We start from the raw sequence: 21,377 nt of genomic DNA on the forward strand, positions 1-21,377 counted from the left end.
TTTTTGGGGGGGGTGGAGAAGGTTTTCGGCAGTCAGGGTACAGGTAGAGGGTAGGGTCCTGGGGGGCAGTTAGGGTGGGGGAGGGTCTTAGGAGGGGGCAGTTAGGGGACAAGGAACAGGGAGGCTTAGGTAGGGGGTGGGGTTCTGGAGGGCAGTTAGGAGCAGGGGTCCCAGGAGGGGGCAGTCAGGGGACAAGGAGCGGGGGGGGGTGTTGGGAGTTCTGGGGGCAGGGCTGGCAGGGGGCAGGGGTGGGGAGAGGGATCGGAGCAGTCAGGGGACAGGGAGCAGAGGGGTTTAGATGGGTTGGGAGTTCTGGGGGGGGCTGTCAGGGGGTGGGGAGTGGTTGGATGGGGCGTGGGAGTCCCAGGGGTCTGTCTGGGGGTGGGGGTGTGGATAAGGGTTGGGGCAGTCAGGGTACAGGTAGGGGGTAGGGTCCTAGGGGGCCAGTTAGGATGGGGGGAGGGTCTCAGGAGGGGGCAGTCAGGGGACAAGAGGCAGGGAGGCTTAGGTAGGGGGTGGAGTCCTGGGGGGCAGTTAGGGGCAGGGGTCCCAGGAGGGGGCAGTCAGGGGACAAGGAACGGGGGGAGGGTTGGGGGTTCTGAGGGGGGCGGGAAGTGGGAGGGGCAGGGGCGGGGCTAGGGCGGGGCTCCTCCCGTCCTCTTTTTTGCTTGCTGAAATATGGTAACCCTAGTTTCAAAGAGGACAAGATCAAAGCATGTGCATCAGCATGGTGGAGACAGACAGACTGTGGCAGGTTAGTGTGGGGTAGATTCACACCCCAGCTTACCACGAACTCAGTGTTTGTGTAGAAAAGCCCTAAGGGTTGGTTGACCCACAGCAGCCATGCGGACTAAGGGAGTGTGATTTCTAAAGCACACTAACATGCTGCGTATAAACTGGTCTGTGCAGACCCTGCTGGTGCACACTAAAGGTTCCCTAGTGCACTTTAACACAGCGCTTTTGGAAACAGTCCTGTGTTAAAGTGCACCAGGGAACAAACCCGCTAAACTAGGGACTCGGCAACCAGGGTACAAAGCTTAAACTAACATGTAAGGAAGTTTTATAGGCAAAACAGAAATGAAAGTAGATCCTATTTAGACAAGACTTTGGGGAAATATCTGGAAAAAAACACCCTTCTCATTACAATATCAAAGAGAGTCCCCCAAACTCCATTTTGGACATAGAATTCATGCAGTGCTAAAAATATCCCACCCTCCCCAAGCGAAATTAATAAACCACGAAAGCCAAAAGCCCTAGTTACGCAGTTAGGGTCAATGAACAGCTGTTAGAGGTTTCTTGCTGCCATCTACTGGCGGTAGGTGCGCACTACAGCCCACATTTTGATATTCAGGATACCCTTTTGTCTTATTACCCAGAGCTATCCCTGGTGTTTCTCGCCAGCCCAAAGCTCTTAGGCAGGAGAAGAGGCAAGAAGCTGGTCTTGGAAGCCGTAGATATTGGGGTGTCCACACATAGCCCATCCCCAGCACCCCAATTCCCCCCTTTTCTGCATCACTCCCCCTCCTCTCCGCAACACCCCCAACTCCTCCTCCTTTGCCCCCTCCATCTCCCATTCCCCCTTCCCTCCCCATCATCCCCTTCACCCCATTACCTCCCCCCCCAAATTCTACTCCCCAATTCCTCCTTCCTCCCCACTCTCCTCCTCCCCCTCCCTTCTCCTTCCCCCTCCCCCGATCTCGCGAGAGCCCGGCACTGGCTCTGCCCTGTGCCCTCCCACTGTCATGGCGACTCCCTGAAGCCGACCATCCCCAGGCCGGCGTGGAGTTGTCTGTGAAGCCCGGAGCAGGCGAGCGGTGGAGGCGAGATGCATTCGGACGATGTGAGTTCGTGGTGGGGTTGGTTCGGCTGCGTCCGCCGGCTCCAGGCAGCTGCGTCCTAGCCAATCAGCGCCCCCCAAGGCAGAGTTGGTTCGGTTGCGTCCGGCCGCGCTTCCCTTCCCTTTACCCACGTGGAAATCAGAGGGGTGCAGAGCATCGGGGGGAGGGCGCTGGGTGGCCGGGAGGGGAGGTCACAGGCACGCGGGCTGGCTGCAGCTCAGCCAGGCGGCACTAGGGGGTGGTTGTCTCAGTCACCCCAAAGCTGGGGCTCCCTAAAGAGTCTGGGTCCCGGCCCCCTTCTGTGTAACCTACGGATCCACCGGCTCCCATGGGGCGCTGGCCATGCTGGAGCAGGGGAATGTGCCACCCTGCCCAGCGGTACAGGGGGGTGTTTGCCCTAGACGGGGAAAGCAGACCCAGATCTCCCATGTGGCAGCTCAGCACATGGGTGCCTCTTTACTCCCACCCCCTGCTTCCTTGCCTCTGGGGTGGGAGAAAGGTGTGGTGATGTGCAACCAGGTCTCCTGAATGAATATACAGGATCCCTACTAATAGGGTCTCCCCTCTAAGGCTTGGAAATTGGATTTCCTGCATGGTAGGTAACCATAGGGTCACCCCCAGGACTGTCTTGGGAGTTAAAGAGTATGGTCAGGACAGGAGCCCAACAAGAGCCTGTGAAGTGCCTGTGCTCTGGTTTGCAGGTTTGTCCAAGCAGCTGTGGCTTCATCTGTGATGCTCATGTGCTGGCAGCTGGCTGCTGCTTTGGCATGTAATGCAGCAAGTTGCACTGCTGTTGTGTGTGTGTTTAAATACTGTGTGTGATTATCACTGTACCCAACACTATTATAATTATAACCATAGAGCTTGGAATGCCTCAAGGCTTTACAGACTGCATAGGAGACATGGTCTCTATTCTAAAGAGCTTTGGGTTCAAATGAAAACATGTGAGACACCCACAGGGGATGGGGTAGTACATTACAGAAAGTTCATATGCTGGTTTAGAGCATCCATGCGTCCATTTTAGTGGGTTTTAATATTTTGTTTGGGTTTTTGTAGTTGTTTGTTTTACATTATGAAAACTTACAATAACTTGTGTCAGCAACAGTGCATCCTTCCTTGCTGGTGAACCCATCCCCCAAAACAAACAAACAAAAAACAAAGAGAAGGTATGGATACACACGCTGTGCAAAGCACCATGCTCCAAGCTTGGTTTCCTTGCCATGTGAGTTTCGGCTCCTGTGTTCTATTCCAGGATCTTCTGCTGACTTGTCTGACTTTGACCCAGACAGTTTACTGCTCTGTGCCTCAATGTTACCATCAGTAAAATGGAAATAATAATCCAGATCTTCCCTCTGATGTTAATGAATGTTTGTAAAGTGCTGAGAGAGCCCTGGATGACTGGCTCCTCTAGAAATGCAGGTGCTACACTATGAAATGTACTAACTGACCTCTTGTTTATTCAGGTTGTCTGGGACAGTCTTGGAAACAAACAATTCTGCTCATACAAAATAAAGTGAGTATTTCAGGATCCAGCTCTGCATCTTGCTCTTCAGATTCCGATTTGAGACCCAGGTTGCTACTGGGAGGATGACTTCCTGGCTGCCGGGGTCATGTGCTATCTGTTTCAAATAGGGTGTCCCTTAGCGCTTTAATTTGACTGCTCCAGGAATTCTGCACATTCTTAAGGCTTGGGGTGGAACCAACAATTTGGAATTAAAAGGTTAGGAAACTCAGGGTATATCTACACTGGAATAAAAGACCCACAGCATGGCCGTGGCTGGTTCAGATCAACTAACAGGCTGCGGGGCTAAAAATTGCTGTGTAGATGTTTGGGTTCACGCTGGAGCCTGGACTCTGGGACCCTCCCCGCTTGTGGGGTCCCAAAGCTTGGGCTCCAGCCTGACCCCAAACATCTACAGAGCAAATTTATAGCCCTGTGAGCTCACATCAGCTGACATGGGCCAGCCATGGGTGTTTTACTGCAATGTAGACATATCCTGAGTGTCTCTGTGACTCAGTTCCCCCATCTATAAAACGAAGATAATAATCCTTCTCTACCTGACAGTAGCAGTTGTGAAGCTTAATGCATGAGTACTTGTACGGTGTGAGATTCTCGGATGGAATGTTCCGTGTTACTGTTAGCAGCTCATCTAAAGTCCCTTCTTTCCAGGACAAAGACACACAACTTTTGCCGCAATGAGTATAACCTGACAGGTCTGTGCAACCGATCATCCTGTCCCCTGGCAAACAGCCAGTATGCGACCATCAAAGAGGAGAAAGGTGAGACTTCTGCAGTGCCCCAGCAAGGGCCTCGCAACCTTGCACAGCCCTTCCCCTTCTCTCTCTCACTGGAATCCTGGGCAGCTATTGCTCTCTTTCCTCTGGCTGACAGGGTCCCTTTAAGGCTTCTTTGTTTCTCAAATGCACATTGGTAAAATATCCAGCCAGACATCTGCCCTGCATTAAGGCTGGTGTGTGTGTCTCTCTCTCTCTCTCTCTCCAGTGGGTTGAATTGCCCAGCTTTGTGCTTTCAGGAATTTTCTTTGTGTTCTTCTTTTCTTTTCACCTCCCCAGTAAGCTAACTGTAGGCCAGAGGGAATGGCTCAGGGTTCTCAGCCTCAGGTTTGAAGCCCCTAGACTCTCTGGGTATGTCTACACTGCAGTGTAAGCCCTGGGTTAGTAGAACTCAAGTTAGCAGACCCTGGGTCTGTTAACCTAGGGGTTGAGCATCTACCCTCATTTGTAATCCCAGGTTACGAATTGTTGAAACCAGAGTCCCAGCCTGCGGTTCCTGCATCTACACTGAATTATGCAGGCTCAAGTCCAACTGCCCATATCCCAGACTTCCTTGTGCCCTCCCAAAATGAGGCCACTCTAGCCCTTTGTTCGTGGTGCAGGGTTGGAAAACTTGACTGTCCACCAAACTGGACTGTGCAGAGGACAAAGAAAGTCAGCCCATCGGATTGTGTGATACTCCCAGAGCACAAGTCCAGTGGGGCTGCATCCAGACTGCAAAGCATTAGGGCTTGAACCCTGCATGTCAGCTTGACTCAGGCTCGGACCCGCCACCCCCAGGAAACCCTAAGTTAGCGTGGTTTGTGTGTAGACAGAAGGAGGGTTAGGTTTGAGCCTGAGTTCGACCCTGGGTTTACTCTGCAATGTAGACATACCCTCTGGAGCCACAGGGTGGGCTCAGCCCTTTGCCCCACTGTGCAGTTCAGTTGTATGAGACCTCTGCCCTGTGTGGGTGTGAAAGCTGCCTGTCCCTGTGGACTTTCCTCTAAGAGTTAGTCAGCCTTGAGGTCTGTGGCCTCCTGCTCCCCCTCGCCTGCACAGCTGTTGTGCAGCAGATTGCTGCTGCCCTCCGCCTCGAAGGTGGCTGCATCTCCGTAGGGCTGTCTGTGATGCTCTTTGTGGGGAAGGATGCTCTGTGTCTGTCAATGGTAGCCTGGCTGAGACTTAGTACGGCAGATTGGAGATCTGGACAAGTGTCCCAGTGCTGGAGTTTTTTGCAGTGATTGGGACGAGCTAAGCCTGTCTCTTGGGTGCCTAGTGGCGGTTTGGGTGAGTTCATGTTATTCCTCTTTCCCTTAGGTCAGTGTTATCTGTACATGAAGACAATAGAGCGGGCGGCTTTCCCCAATCGACTCTGGGAGCGGGTGAGTTAAATCCCATACCGAACCTGAAACTTAATCCAGCAAGTTGACAGATGACACTGTTGTTTTTAAAAAAAAATGTTCCACTATTTACAACCTATCCAAAGTGTTCCTGTTTAAACCCACCTAAATCAACCCTGATGTTTTTGTCCCTAGGTGTGGGTGGTGTAACGAGCAGGTTCTGACGTGGGGAAACAGCTCAGGACTGGCAATGGGATACAGACACTTCCACCTTGGGATTGTTCTAGTCCACATTATTTTAATTTTTCTTCAACATCTGTATAAAAATAAAAGCACCAGCTGTTCTGGAGAGAACATATCCTCTATTGCTGAGCATGAATGCAGTATATTATTTGTATACTGGACCTGCAGAACCCTTGTGTCACTGCAGTTTATGGCACTTAACCTCCTAATGAAATGTCTTACACCAAGAAAATATCCAACGGCAGCGTAGTCCCTGCTTTTCACAGACTATTAGCTCTGTCATTTTACACTGACTGTTTCTTTAGAAAGCCAGGGCATGCTATGTTAGAGCTCAAGACTGGGTCTTGGGAGATTTGAGTTCAATTCTCAGTTCTGCCACAGACACTCTGTGAATCTCTCTGTGCCTCAGCTGTATAACTGGGATAGGACTTGGGGAGACGTGAAGATACCATGGAGATGGAGGCTGTATAAGACACTAGGTAGAACACAGAATGGATGAATCACTGACCAAATTGCTAGGCTTTCATTTGTAATCTAACCTATGATCAATAGAATCCGAAACCAGGAACATTTTACAAGTGTTCCTTTGAAGTAATGGCCAAGGGATTTTTTTCTTTGAATGTGTCTGGTCTGGTTGGCTCTGGGGATTGTTAATACATAGACTTGAACCTCTTTTTTTCAAATCTGATCTGAGTTGGTCTGATCCTCAGTTCTCATCTGACTGACAGCTGTTCATTGGCCTATCTGTAAAATGAGATGCTGGGACATAATTCCATTCGCAAGTGTCGACTTCACAAAAGCCATCACCACAGCTGGATCCTTTGTATGTAGCATCAGCAGAGAGACCAAGGATTGGATAGATGGGCTACAGACTGAATTCCTTTTGTGTTAGAACACACCCATAATAAGAGACTGTCCCTGCCTCAAAGAGCTTACAGTCTAAATAGGCAAGGCAGACAAAAGGGTAGGAAGGGAATTTTCCCATTTTATAGAAGAGGAAATAAGGGCCAGAGAGATTAAATGACTTCCCAAGGTCACAAAGGGAGTCTGTGGCAGAGCTGGGATTAGAAGCCAGATCTTCTGAGTCCCAGTCCAGTGTCTTAACTGCAAGAACATCCTTCCTCTTGACAGCTGGGTTTTAGAAAAAAAAAACGGGCGGAAGTGGTGTAGCACCACAACCACATTTAAACTCCACTCCCCTTTGTGAGAATGTCCCAAAATTGCTTCTGCTCCAAAGCTTTTCATCCTCCTTCTCACCGTCAGGTCCGACTGAGCAAGAACTATGAGAAAGCTTTGGAGGAGATAGATGAGAACCTCATCTACTGGCCACGCTTCATCCGGCACAAATGCAAGCAGCGCTTCACCAAGATCACACAGTATCTGATCCGCATTCGGAAGCTGACGCTCAAGCGACAGTAAGTGATAGCGGTTCACTTCCTTCTTCCTTCCTTCTGCTCCATACCATCAGCATGTCTGTCTCTCTTAGGGCTGGTCTATAGTTTAAAATAAATAAATAAATCCTTGTGCCCATCTAACTGAATCAGTTTGAAATTGATTTTGTTACAACCCTAATGTAGACGCACTTAAACTGATTAAAACTGCACTTTTACAAGCTTAGCCTAAGTTTCCTTTGAGAGGCCAGTTTGTGCCAGGTGGGGAGCAGGGAGCATCCTGTGTCGGAGGCTGGGGAGGGACTCGAATAAACATTCACTCACTTGATGGGCATCAGTGGCCGGTAGACTGAAATCTTCACTAACTGCCCTTCTCTCTTCCCCTATCACAGGAGGAAGATTGTTCCTTTAAGCAAAAAGGTTGAAAGGCGAGAGAAAAGGAGAGAGGTAACGTGACTCTTGTGCAGTCCTGATTCCACTGCTCCTGTTTTTTTTGCATCTTGGAAATGAATTGATGCCAACTCCTCTTTCCCCTGGTACTAGGAAAAAGCCCTGATTGCTGCTCAGCTGGACAATGCCATTGAGAAGGAGTTACTGGAGAGACTAAAGCAGGAAACGGTAAGGGTTACCACCTCCTGTCTCTTAGCACAAAAGTGTATCCCTCTGCTAAGGTAGGGGGTGTTTACCAAGCTCATTCGAACAGCGACGCATGAGGCAGAGTACAATCCAGCCTGCTCTCCCATTGCTGTGTTGGTGCCATGTTTGCTAACAGGAGTTCACACTTGCTTGTGATCATTAGCTCGGCTGAGATGGGGGAGGCTAAGAGGGGGTGGTTCTTACAGAGTCACTCTTCTGACTTTGGGGCATGCTGTTGCGAAGATGAGCTCTCTAATATTATGAGGACAGAATTATTGGTCACTGGCTCTGTACTTGTTCATAGCTGTATTTGGCTCTGAGCCTCAGTCCTGAAGTGCTGTATAATGTGACTGGCATAAAATGCATAATAAACCAGTGAATAACCTGAGTAGTCTCGCCCGCCTGCTAGAATCAAACCCTTTACTTCCTCAGCATCTCCATCTGGGCAAGGCCTCTGGTCACCTGCAGCAGAGTGAAGGGCTCTCTTGGCCAGGGTAGCAGTGCAGCATTTAGAGAGGGCTGATGGGGAGAGCTGATTTAAAAAAAAGACACACGGGGGGGTGGGAGGGGGGAATCACTGAAATTTGTCCTTTTTTTATCATCATAAAATATTCTCTGTGTGCCCAAGGGGCAAGGCAGCTTGGTAGCTTCGCATAGCAAATCCAGCAAACCCTACCTATGCGCTGAGATTTACCCCCACCTGCCAAACCAGAAACAGGGTATGTTGTGCATAGGCTCTGGATTTCACATAGCTGGGTCACTTGGCACCTGTTGCACTTCACTTCTGGAGGGAGCACATAAGGTTTGGCTGCAGTGTATCACTGAAGTCCTTTCAATGACTTGATGATCAACAGATCTGTGCAGGCTAAGATAAGGGGGTGAGTTTGCAGGAGCTGACTCTCATGCTTCAGGGCATTAGGTGACCAATGCAGAGGTCAAGAAAGTAAGTTGTATCCCTCCCTTCCTAGTGCACACTGCTAGTCAGGACAGATTCCTTAAGGGCCAGTATAAAATGTGGGATGAATGGATTCTGTGGCCCATTAGTCTAATCTAGTTTGGTATAACCTGTGTTCTTAGCCCCCAGCATGGTGTGAACTATAGCCAAGAGGAGTCAGTTCCTAGCTGAACTATCTTCCTGGTATGATTTAAAGCAGGTGCTTGTTTTCCTTTCAGTACGGAGATATCTATAACTTCCCCATACATGCCTTTGATAAGGCTCTGGAGCAGCAGGATGCAGAGAGCGAAGCGGAGTCTGACACGGAGGAGAAGGATGAAGAGGAGGAAGACGAGGTAATAGTTTTAAAATTTTTATCAGAGTGGGGTAGTTAAACCATGACTGCGGTAGTGCTGGACCCATTATATATATATATATATGCACATGGAGTTGTATGACTTTTGCAGAAGAGGGGTGTATACGTAGACAACTGCATATTAATATTCACTCACATCTCCATTCTCCTCTCTCCTATTGTTTGCCAAGTACAATGGGAGTCTGGCTTGTAGCTTTGTTCCTAGTCACTTCCTCCAACCCCAAAACCCTTTGCAGATAACTTGGCTGTCTGTAACCTGCTACGAGTGTTAAAATCCCTTACTTAAGAATCAGTGCCAATAATTGGGGGATTTAGTCCAGAAAATAGTCAGATCGTAGAGATACCACTGTTGCTTGCAGAAGGCAGCCTGCTGTATGCCACTGCTGCAGTTAGTAAAGTTCCCTGCTCAGCAGAGACACCAGGCAAATGCATCACTCACTTCTGGAATTTGCTCTTAGTGAATGCTGTGTGGTGAGGAGAGCATATTGCTATTAGTTCATCACTTACAGTTTTGAATCTTCTATGTAGCAAATGGGGGACAGGGCTACAGGCTCCTGTGTAAAAGATGGTCCAGGACCCTGACTTCCAGTATCCGAGTGGGTTGCGCACATCCCTCCTCCAGTGATATTCCCCCACCCTCCAGTCCTCGTGCGGTGTATCCAGTCTCGATGCTCAATTTCTGACCTGATCTCTTACAGGATGCTGACAAGCGGGAGTTTGTAGAGGTAGATGAGAGCGACCTCAGTGACTTTGAGGTATGTGAAACACCCAGATAGCCTGATTCAGCTACCCATCAAATGGCATGGGGTGCAATGCATGTGCAGTGATACAGACACCAAGAGTTCTGACCCCGATCTTGCTCGACGATTACACTAAACCAGCTGATGGGTTATAGCTAAACTTAGAGCATGAACGGATATTAAATCAATGGAATGCAGCCCTGCTCATCCTGCCATTTTCAGTCCTCCTGCAACTGCCCAGTTTATCTCCTTTTAATCCCAAACATCCTCCCTTCTGGCTGTGGTCAGAGCTGTGTTCATGGGATTAGCACCTGAGCAATTGGATTCACATGTTGTTATATCGGACGGCAGTGTATCTGTTCTATTTCCTTCAAAGGCAGCATGGAATAGACAACAGGGAGCCAGGACCTACATGATGGGAGTAATGCATTTGCAGAGGAGCGGAGGCTTAGTTAAGATACAGCGCTGTCAAGTCAGTATCTGTATTAACCCTCCTGTCTTCCTTCCTGTCCAGGACATGGATAAGCTGGCGACAAGCAGTGAGGAGGAGCAGGATGACAAATCCTCCAGCGAGGAAGAGGAGAGAGAGATGGTGGAGAGAACCTGTCACTCCAAATCCAAGGGCAAAACTCCTGTGAGAGGACCAGCCAGGATAAAACGAGCCTACATTGAAATAGAGTATGAACAGGAAACAGAACCTGCATCCAAATCAAAAGCAACCTGACTCCTTCGAAGGAGGATATAAACTTGAGCTGTGTACTGGACAGTGGGACTGTATAGCTGGAGGAGTACCTGACAGTGTGACTTTAGCAGGGGGCATTTTGACAGGTGCAAAATCAGAAATTTAAATATTTTAATGTAATAAAAAACAAAAAAGCAGGTTCTGGCTATTAGTAGTAGTATGTGTCTCAGGTGTTCTCTTGCACTTGCCTGATGCATGCCCGAAGGCTACAGTCATCACAGCTGTGGTAGATTCCTTCAAGCAGGATCTGAAAGGGGAAAAGCACAAACACCTCACTTTCAGTGCTCTTTGGCCTCATATGGTATTACTCGCTTGTTACCCACCTTAATTACATTGCAGCAACTGGAGAAGGGTACTGCAAACACTGAGGCACTGTGGGGTGGTAGTGTCCCTGTACTTCAATGGGTCATTTTTATATCTCCACAATTTCCCTGTGTATGTATCTAAGTTACCTCCTGAGCCACCTTCTGCATCACTTAGAGAAGAGTACACCTGACTGTGTCTGTCTACATGCCTTTATGGTTACATGCTAGCCCAGAGAGCCTTACAATTCCAAAAGGGTGGTGTGTTTAGCTGTCTCCCTTAACTACAGATGCTGCTGTGGACTCCAGGACTTTGCCACGGGAAAGCCAAAAAAAGCCCCACGTGCCCACAGCCCTTCTACGTGATATTCTGTCCTAAAAAAAGTCACCAGTACTTTTTTTTTTTTCCCCTTTAAAGAAACAGATTTACAGAATGGGATTTGGAGTTCCTGGCTCACCTTCACTTGCCCCTGAGAGCAGTGATCCAGCAAGATCAGGCACTCTGTGGCCCCGTGGAGCAGGGCTGTTTTCACTGGCTGTGGTGTCAGGCCTTCATCAGTAGATACATCCCAAATCATCTTCAGCAGGGCCTTGAGGAGCACAGCGAGCCTGCATGCCATTCTGTGATAGAAAACAGACATTTTGAAGAACCTCTTCCTGAGTCCGTCTCTAGGACGGTGGAGAATAAGGGAAAGCATGTCCTAACTGCTGCTGGACCCACTTACTAGAGAGTGCCTGTCTGCCATTCAACTGTGCATTGCTCTAGACTGCAATTGGGCTCAGTCGTGATCAGGACAGCAGCCTAAACTACATGCTAGGTTAGAAAACACTTCAGAGGCGGGGGCAAGAGGCTCATTTTTAAAGCAGCGAGAGTAGTTTAGCATTTGGCTTAAAGCCCAAAGGCTAGGAAATACTGCCTGACAGCACAGGGCTTATATAGTGTGTTCCCCCTCCCACTTCTATTAAGTTTCCCACAATTAGTCACTTTATTCAGCTAGCCAGGGTCTGAATCTATTGCATGGTAGCCTGCTGTGTGGTAACATCCCCTATGCATGTCGCTACAGTGCAGTGAAAGCCCTGGAGTTCGGCTTGGCTTACTCAAGTGTGCCAAGCTGCACTCTGGGACTTGGATGGTGCTGCAGCAGTGTCCACATGGGATGTTACCACACAACAAGCCGGTGAGCTGTCAATTCACAGCCTGGCTCACTGCACAGTAACCTGCTGTCTAGAGCAACCCTGGTGATTTGAACTCTCCTAAAATGCAGGCAAATACTGTGGCCATGAGGCTGAACGACTCCCACATGTTTTAATGTAACCACCAGGGGGTGTCCATATTCCCTGAATGCAAAGAAAACTGAGTATTAAAGATTGCATATATAGGACTAAAGTCACTATAAAGTGCTGCTTAATTCATCCTAAGATCTACATGCAGGAAAAGCAGCCTTCATTCCTGTGTGTGGTAATTCTTCCACAGTTGCCAAGTGAGGCCAAAATGAGGACTGGTCTAGCTGTGGGACTGTTTCTCAACTAGCATCGCTGTAGAGGGGATTTCAGTGCTGTGATAGGAGTGAGTCCTGTTGACATAGAACTCAAGACTAGAGATCCATTTCTCACTCAGTCCAAGGTGTCTTCCTCAGATCCCCAGGCACGTGTAGCTCAGTAAGGGTGAGAGCATTCCGGTTTTGCTTCCTATTGTAGCTATTTCTCCTAAAGGTACCTTGGCCAGGCATGCTGTATAGTGCACTTCAGTGTCTCTAATATTCCCAATCTGGCTGCTTCATCTGGACCATCACAGACCTCCAGGTATCCCACAATCACCCGCTCCAGCCTCTTCAGGTGCTGTGCTATCAGGATGCCAAGTCTGCCAAGACAAGAAAAGTCATGGAGGGAAGTTACCAGGGCCAATAAGTAATCACCAAAGGGCTAATGCACAGTTCTTACCTCTTCACAAAGGCAGGCAGGTTCCTGGCATACACTCTCCGGAGTGGGAGCCGGTGTTCTGCTTCCATGTGAGTCAGAACTAGCTGCAGGACCTCATGACAGGGAGTAGCTGTTCTGGGTTCCTGGGACAGCCGCTGTGGGGATCTCTCCAGAACCTGCAGCAGGTCCAGCAAGCACAGCAGCACCACCTGATGCAATGCGAAGCAGGGAAGGAGTCATTATACAGCTTCTTCGGTAGTGTGAGGGCAGTGGCTCTCAACCTTTCCAGACTACTGTGCCCCTTTCAGGAGTCTGATTTGTCTTGCGTACCCCCAACTTTCACTTCCCTTAAAAACTACTTGCTTTCAAAATCAGACAAAAATACAAAAGTGGCACAGCACACTGTTATTGAAAAATTGCTCTCATTTTTACCATATAATTATAAAATAAAATCGATTCGAATATAAATACTGTACGTACATGTCAGTGCAGAGTGTATATAGAGCACTATAAATAAGTCATTGTATGAAATTTTAGTTTGCACTGACTCCGTTAGTGCTCTTTATGTGGCTTGTTGTAAAACTAGGCAGATATATAGATGAGTTTGTGTACCCCCAGGGGTATGCATAGCCTTAGTTGAGAACCACTGTCTTAGGGCACCAGAATGTATGTCATTCTTTCATGGCCTTTCACATCTTTGGCCTCTCCACATAGACTGCAAACAGGGGGGCCAGGAGGTGGGGTCCTTTTCCCTGTCCATTAAGACCTAACTGAGATCCAAATTCATTTAATATGGGGGCCACTAACCAATGGTCAGATAGTAGTAACCTAAGGCTAGATTAGAAAGGGTGACCTAGAAAATGGAGGTTCTATATCCCAATCCTCTGAGCTATCCATTATATTAATTAAAATCCCAGTACGATTGATCATGGTTTAGACTAAACCACAGTGGCTTACCTGAATGAGCTGTGCCTCCCGTACGTAGAGGTGATGGTACAGTGCATGGTAGACAACCTGTGCCCTGTTAAACTGGTTCAAATCAGCAGCTGGCTGCAACAATATAGAAACAAGTGTGTGTAATTCAATGTGATGGAAGATACAGCATATTCAGCAGTTCTGTACAAAGCTGATCACCTCAGCTCTGTTAGAAAGAGAACAGGAAACTAGCTCTGTTACACTTCACAGTACAGGGAGAATGTAATAGCACATCTGTGCTTTACAAACCAGGACTATTAAAATACTCCTCCAAATGACAAACAGCAAGCAAGGAGTGCTGTTTGTTTAATGTTTAGAGAGAATTGGGAAACAGGACACTTGAGTTCTATTTCCATTACTCACCATGTGGCCATAAGTTTTTTTACCATCTTTTATAGATGGGTGAATATTCACCAACCTGGCAGGAGGGGGAGATAGTAAATGTATGTGTATCTATAAAAAGATACTAGGTGAAAGGTCTAGAGAAAAGCAAAAGTGTTGTTATTATTATTAAACTGAGTTCCTGCTCCTGCTTAAACTACAAAACAGCACACAGCAGCACTGCCAGGAAAACCCCCACAAAACTAACTTTAAAGAATTGGGAACATATGTGGAAATACTTCAAGATTTGCCCAGCATTTTATAAATAGCCCCGATTAGCATCCACCTTTTTATGAGTCACACACAGATGGACATGGATATTTTCCAGCTGCCACTATTCCTGCAGTTTGAACACTGTAGAAAAATGAAGCTGAGAAATGGTGTGCCATGTCCAGTGTCATCTTGAGAGTTAACAGCAGAGCCAGGAATCCTGACTCAAGAGTCCTCTGCTCTAACCATTAGACCACAGTTCCTCCTTATGTTCGCCTATGGCAACATGGTCCCTCCTCCTTCCAGCAGTGATCTTTCCTTACCACATTGAGAATGATATGATGCAGGCAGCACACGCCCAGGATTTTATTCTCCTCCTGGTAGTCATCCGAGAGGAGCAGTGACGGTGGGAGGACACTCTCCAGGTGACGGCTAAGCCATGGCCGGGTGACTTGACGCAGCGTCCAGGAGAACACATGCTTTGTGGCAGGGTTGCGCTTCCAAGTTTCTCTGGAAAAATGCACAAAGCAAACATGACCCTAGTGGTTTCACTGCAGCATCACACAACAAGATTCAGGTCACAGACCAGGACTAACCCGTGATTAGGGCAGACTTCTGTTCTTTTTTATATGCAAACCTTTTCTCCCTTTAAATCAAATAGTTTCTTGCTCTGTAAAAAGTCTTTGACACTTTAACCAGCAAAAAGGTGACAAGGCAACTAGCAGCAGAAAGTAGATTCCAAGTAAATAAAACATTAACAAAAAGAACAGGAGTACTTGTGGCACCTTAGAGACTAACAAGTTTATTAGAGCATAAGCTTTCGTGGGCTACAACCCACTTCTTCGGATGCATATAGAGTCATCCGAAGAAGTGGGTTGTAGCCCATGAAAGCTTATGCTCTAATAAACTTGTTAGTCTCTAAGGTGCCACAAGTACTCCTGTTCTTTTTGTGGATACAGACTAACACGGCTGCTACTCTGAAACAAAACATTAACAGTAACATTTTCACAAGTAACCACAAATTATTATTATTTTAGCTATTTGCAAGTTGCCGTGTAAATATCAGAGACATAACAATAATCAATCATTGCAACAGTGACTTTTGTTTAGACTAGAGAAACATTATACAGTAATATACTCATCCCTTCTCTCTATTTAACTGTGTTACCACATTACAAAGTTAGCATCTTTATGCTACCCATGACCCATTGTTTCTGTAGCCACTGGTTTTGGGTGCCTTAGTTTTGGGGGTACACCTCTGAAACCCCTTGGGCCTGATTTTCTGCACAGCTCCCATTAACTTCAAGGAGAACAAGTGCAAGAACAGGCCCCAAAGAGGCACATTGTTTATTTCAGTAACGTGCTGAACAATGACCAGGCCAGAGGGGCAGTCAGCAACGTGCATACAACTTTAGGGGGGATCCAATGTTTGGCTAATTGATTCTCCCCAACCCAGGCACCCGCATTGATCCCAGCTACCTGCCCTATCTTCTCAGTAAAGCTTGTTCAGTGAACTATATATTCCTGAAATCACAAGTGTTTCAATAGATTCAGAACTTGACCACAGTCCAGCAGTGCCCCTCACCTCACTGCAATGCTCACCAGTATCTCCAGTCCTTTGACCCACTAGTGCAAAGCCTCACCAAGCAAACCCCCCCAGGCAAGTGATCTTACTTACTTAGTCAGCTCTGGCTTCAGGAGTCCCATCACAGCAGCAAACCTCCCTTCCTCATCTTCGCTTCCTCCCTGGAGGAATTCAGCTACTGACGCACAGCCTGCAACCTGAACCAGCAAGGTCAGCAGTTCCTGTGCTACTGACTGAGACCTCGGGCTGGTCCACGGCTTCTCTGCGTGGTGTGTTGCAGCGAAGATGTAGATCAGTCCTAGGCAATGTGCCAGGACCTGCCTCACCACCACGGCACCCTGGGACTTGGATCCCTTGGTAGCTTCCACTTTAGCAAGGAGGCTAAGAAACACCAAGCCAACGTCTGCTGTTCTATCAGCCATTGTGGTGTAAAAGCCATCATTGCTGGGTGGGCCCCCGGTGTCCGACTCCTGCTTTGGCAGTGCTGCATAGTGGCACAGCGCAGCCACCAAGTCCCCCAGCAACTTGGGGGTGACATTGGGGTGGGAGCCCCCAAACAGCCACTGGCAGTCTGCAGCCTCGAAGAGCGCACACAGGTCTCTGACCATCCCTACCTTGGCACTGCTGCTGACTCCCTCCGCTGAGAAAAGCAACAAGATTTGGGAGAGAACCTGCTCTGCCGGGGGGGCAGTGGCAGCTGGGCATTCGGGGTCTCCCCTGTCTGGTGGGCTCTCCAGCTGCAGGGATTTCAGCAGGCTGCTGAGCTCCATGGTGCTGATTGCAGAGACACCCCCACCCGGCCCACTGCCCTTCCTACACTGATCCTAAATCCTGACCACAGCCACCCCCCACACTCTCTCCCTCACCGATGGCCCCCCACACCCTGACCCCAACTGCCTCTCCCTATACTGACCCCCCTGCTCCACCCTCTCTACTTACACTGCCCCCAACTGTAACTGCTCCCAACTGTAACCCCCACCCTTAAGCCCTGACCCCACCCCCTCCCCCTCTCCTACACTGACCCTAACCCTGCACCCCCACTCGCCCAGGTCAGCCTGGCACCCCCCAGGAAATGTCTTTAACAGCGAGGGGGTGGGGAGAGAGACTCCCCCACCCCCAATGCCCCTCTGGGCCCTCGTGCCCAGCCCTGCCCCTGGGTATAGAAAAGCTACGGGGGGGGGGGAGATAATCACCAGTCCTGGCTCCCGTCTTTTGGGTGGGGGGAGCTAGAACCCCCCCGCGGGCACTGACTCTCCTCCTGAGAAGGGGGAGGTGCAATCTCCCTTCAGCAGGGTGGGGGTACCAGATGCCCCCCTTCTTCAGGGCAAGGGGTCCCCTCTCCTAGTGCAGCCCCCCAGGGGTGTGAGTGGAAGACCCAGCTCCCGCCGGGGTGCAAAGCGCCCAGACTCCCCGACCCCTCCAGCCCGGGGGGGGCGCGCTCCCCAGGAAACCCCCTTCCCCCAACTGCCGGAAACCACGCCGCGCTCCCTGTCTTTCCCAGCGCTGTCGCAAACCCCCTCCTCCCTTCCACGTGGGCACCGCACTGCCGTAAAGGCGGAGAGCGAGCCGCGCTCGCCGGAGTAGAGGGGAGGCGGGGTCTGGATATGCATATATTAGCATGCGTAATGAGATGGCGGCTCCGGCTCCGATCCTGCCCCTCCACGGGGGCCCGGATGGGAAATAAGGGCCAGCTGGAGCGGGGCGTGGCTGCAAAGCGCCTCTCGTTGGGGGCGGAGGGGAATCCAGGGGCAGCTTGGGCTGGGGCCGGGCGCGCTCTGCTCGCCCTGACCATTATGCCAGTGGCGTGGCATGGCCCCCCCGAGCGCGGCTGCAGCGCGTTGATCCTTCAGGTTCTGACGCGTGATGAATGGGGTTTGCACACGGCTGTGTGAGATGTGCCGTCCTTCTTTGTTACGACGGGGCACAGTACCCATCTGACCGGAACCTGGGGGACGCGAGCATTACGGGGTAATGGGGGTTGTTTCAGGAGGTGTAAAGACACTACATTGTGAGTTATAGGGGGTGGGGTTATGTGCACGTATTTGTTGCGTTTTGGTTGTTTCTTTTTAGGGATGATTGCAGACTGCAAATCGATCCCCCTGAATACAGCTGAGTTTGGAAAATACATAAAGGCAAGGTTTTGATATGATTTTGTTTCTCTGAATACGGCCAGGGTGCTACTGGGTGTTCTAGAAATACTCTTAGCTGGTAATGCTCTTTGTATGTATATCGTGCTCTTTGGACAATATTTTCAAGTGTGATTCCTAATTTTGGGTACCTAGCTTGACATGCTTTAAAGGGGCTGATTTTCAGAAGGTGGGTGCTTATCACTTTGGGGGAAATCAAGTGTATTTAGGATGCCTAAATTTGGGTAGAAAATGACTAGTCTTTTTTAAAAATCATGACCTGGATTTGCAGAAGTGATTTTTATGGCCAGGGCTGACAATAACTCTTGTTATGCCTTGCGGTAAGAAGTCCTATTTTATCTGGACACTCTTCATCTTTTTATCTAATTTACAGAATTCCCCCTTGTTTCCTCTGAAATGAGAGCAGAAAATAATATATTAATACAGTCTCTGCTTATTCACTTCAAAACTTTACGTAGGTGGCTATGTACTCTTCTTTGCTAATTAGGAAACTGTTACAGACAGGAGACGTGACCTGGCCGAAGTCTCAAAAGCCAGCTGCAGAGTTGGGAATAGAACTCAGGAATTCTGCCTGCACTCTACCAGACCAAGTGTAAAATTTCAAAGTGCCTAAATTTCACTTTCAAAGGTGACTTATTTTAGCAAATTGGGATTTAGGCACTTCGAAATTTTTACCCTGATTCTGGATTGGTAGCTTCTATTGCTGGCTCTCACAGCTGGCTCTTTCCTTGTGACTGGGCAAGTCACTTTCCCTCTCTGTAGCCAAGTTTTCCCCTATGTAAAGTGGCGATAACAATACTTAATTTCCTCAATAGAGATGCTTTGATATCGATGGATGATGTAAGGAGGAATACTATAGTATCTAATTACTGGATAGGTTTTTGGGACTGTGCTAGGCAACTGAGAAATCCCAAGGAAGTGGCCTAGTTGCTGAGCTGACCGGACTTCCTTCCATGTGTCTGATGTTGAGTGACTTTTCCTGTTGCAACCGACAGATGGCAGTAGGGAATGTATGAAGCGAATGTTCTTAAAATTGCCAGATATCTTGCAACAGAGTAAATTTACAGAGTTGTATTTGGAATGCTTTGTACATCAAGGACTAAATGATCTCTGCCCCATGACTCCCTTGTTCTCTCCTGTCACACAGGCTCCCAGAGAACAAAGATGGAATACAGAGCTGCTACTGGAAGAGCTGGGATAGAGGCACAGATGTTATGTCTCTGCAATTTATCCATCAGCCACTAAACTCTGCTTTTACTAGCCTGAGAGAAAGGGCCCAAGAAACACTTAGGGACTCAAAACTAAAGAAGCATGTGTCAGGCTTTAATTGCATGGCTCAGGGAAACAGTTCTACCTGAGAAATAATACGATATTGTGTCTCTCTGGATGGCAGGTGAGATGTCCCTGTAGACTTCCATTCTTCTCATGCTGTGGCTATATTTGTGTATGTGTGTCATGAGCAGATGACATATGCAAGCTCATGAATTGCAAGACTTAAACATCCTTTGGTGGGGCTGGAAATAAGTAGTTGTGCTTTACCACTAAGGATCAGGAAGAAAACAGTTTTTCACCTTGTGGTCTGAAGAATGAGGATTAATAACCCATGCATTTTTGTCCCTCCCACTGTCACTGCAGCTTAAGAACATAAGAGCAACCAGACCAAAGGTCCATCTAGCCCAGTATCCTGTCTTCTGACAGTGGCCAATGCCAGGTGCCCCAGAGGGAATGAACAGAACAGGTAATCATCAAGTGATCCATCCCCTGTTACCCATTCCCAGCTTCTGGCAAACAGAGGCGAGGGACACCATCCCTGCCCATCCTGGCTAATAGCCATTGATGGACCTATCCTCCATGAACTTATGTAGTTCTTTTTTGAACCTTGTTATAGTCTTGGCCTTCACAACATCCTCTGGCAAAGAGTTCCACAGGTTGACTATATGTTGTGTGAAGAAAGACTTCCTTTTGTTTGTTTTAAACCCACTACCTTTTAATTTTTCATTTGGTGACCCCTAGTTCTTGTGTTATGAAAAGGAATAAATAACATCTCCTCCTTATTTACTTTCTCCACACCAGTCATGATTTTATAGACCTCTATCATATCCAATGAGCTTTTATTCATATAAATGTCCAATTGATGTCTAGATCATCCTAAGTTATTAAATATCGTGCAGCAGTGAGTTTCACCTGTGACGTAGATATTAATAGGGCTGGGCAGGAAACCATTTTCCTGTTCCATGAGAATCTAATATTTTGATAAATTTTCGTATGCTGAATTGGGACAAAAAGTCAATCTCAGATTTCTGCAAACAAAACCCAAAATCTTTTTTAGATCTGGTCAATTGAAATATTTCCAAATTGACTGATTTAAGTTCAACTTTTGACTTTTTTTATTGTAAATTTAGTAAAATTTCGAAATGGAAAGTAATTGACTCAAAATGAAAATTTCAGTTTGTCTAAATCTCCCAGTTTAGACTTTGTTAATCTCAATTTAAAAAAAAAAAACACAATTTTTTTGATTCAGTTCCCTTTTCAAACCCAACCGTTTTGCCAACCATTTTTGTTTTGACAAATCGGGGTTTTTTTTGTGAAAACCTTGTGAAAAAGTTCCTGACCAGCTCTAGATGTTAACTTATTTTCAACATCCGAACTACTATGCTAACCATGTTCGGTGCCACCAGCCATGATGCAGCCCCACCAGTTGCTCACTAGTGTGGGGCTGCTGCTGAAAACAACTGGCTGCGGGTGTGTTTATCACTGTCATTTAATGCTGCTTAGAGCAGGTCTGTATGACACAGTGGTAAATACAGCAAGAGCCCTACAGCAGTCTGCCTTATTCTTACTTACCCCTGTTGCTACAACCATCAAAACCAATAAAATACAGGAGGAGGATATTTGGCTTTGCTAAAGCACTTCCCATCTGCAAACTCAATGCAATTAACAAATTGTACTTCAAGTGCCCCTGTGAGATAAGTATCATTGCCAGTTTACAGAAGAAGAAACCGACACAGAAAGGTGGATTGCCCAAGATCAAGTAGTCAGAGGCAGAGCTAGAAACAGAACCCATGAACCCTGATTCCCGGTTTCTTGTGCTGATCACTCTCTCTGCTCCATTCCAACTTCTTAATTTCATTCCCTCAAAACTCTGAAATATTCCTAGGCTTAGTTCCAGTTCCAATGTGAATGTTTTTGGAGAAACCCCCCAGTCACACATCTTTGTGTGTGTCCTAAGAAAATACATTTCTTTGTGCTTTGAGAATGTACTGCTAGACACCCCTTGCTAGAAACAAACATTCACAATTTAGACTGAGATGCCTTCAGTTTAATTACAGTTTTACATAAA

General features: G+C 47.9%; 2 protein-coding genes and 1 non-coding gene across 3 annotated transcripts; 2 read left to right on the forward strand and 1 right to left on the reverse strand.

Annotated features, from left to right (window-relative positions):
- The first annotated feature begins 1,731 nt into the window (after positions 1-1,731).
- Positions 1,732-10,521, forward strand: MAK16 (MAK16 homolog). Its single transcript, XM_024217700.3, has 10 exons — positions 1,732-1,840; positions 3,302-3,351; positions 4,009-4,118; positions 5,433-5,497; positions 6,962-7,113; positions 7,482-7,536; positions 7,633-7,707; positions 8,899-9,015; positions 9,734-9,790; positions 10,290-10,521. Exons 1-10 carry the CDS (start codon positions 1,826-1,828, stop codon positions 10,497-10,499), a joined length of 906 nt encoding a protein of 301 aa, XP_024073468.1. The 5' UTR covers positions 1,732-1,825; the 3' UTR covers positions 10,500-10,521.
- Positions 10,522-10,650: 129 nt separating this feature from the next.
- On the reverse strand, positions 10,651-16,750 carry TTI2 (TELO2 interacting protein 2). Its single transcript, XM_024217699.3, has 7 exons — positions 15,984-16,750; positions 14,629-14,815; positions 13,697-13,789; positions 12,761-12,948; positions 12,537-12,680; positions 11,278-11,440; positions 10,651-10,764 (listed from the first exon to the last, which is right to left on the reverse strand). The coding sequence occupies exons 1-7, from the start codon at positions 16,658-16,660 to the stop codon at positions 10,684-10,686; spliced, it is 1,533 nt and encodes a 510-aa protein (XP_024073467.1). The 5' UTR covers positions 16,661-16,750; the 3' UTR covers positions 10,651-10,683.
- A 981-nt stretch (positions 16,751-17,731) lies between these two features.
- On the forward strand, positions 17,732-17,830 carry LOC112119150. The gene has a single exon (XR_002909091.1). It is a non-coding gene; the product is annotated as a small nucleolar RNA U13 (small nucleolar RNA).
- The last annotated feature ends 3,547 nt before the right edge of the window (positions 17,831-21,377 follow it).

This window comes from Terrapene carolina, unplaced genomic scaffold (genome assembly GCF_002925995.2).
Source record: "Terrapene carolina triunguis isolate 2854851 unplaced genomic scaffold, T_m_triunguis-2.0 Scaffold53, whole genome shotgun sequence".
Lineage (NCBI taxonomy): Eukaryota > Metazoa > Chordata > Testudines > Emydidae > Terrapene > Terrapene triunguis.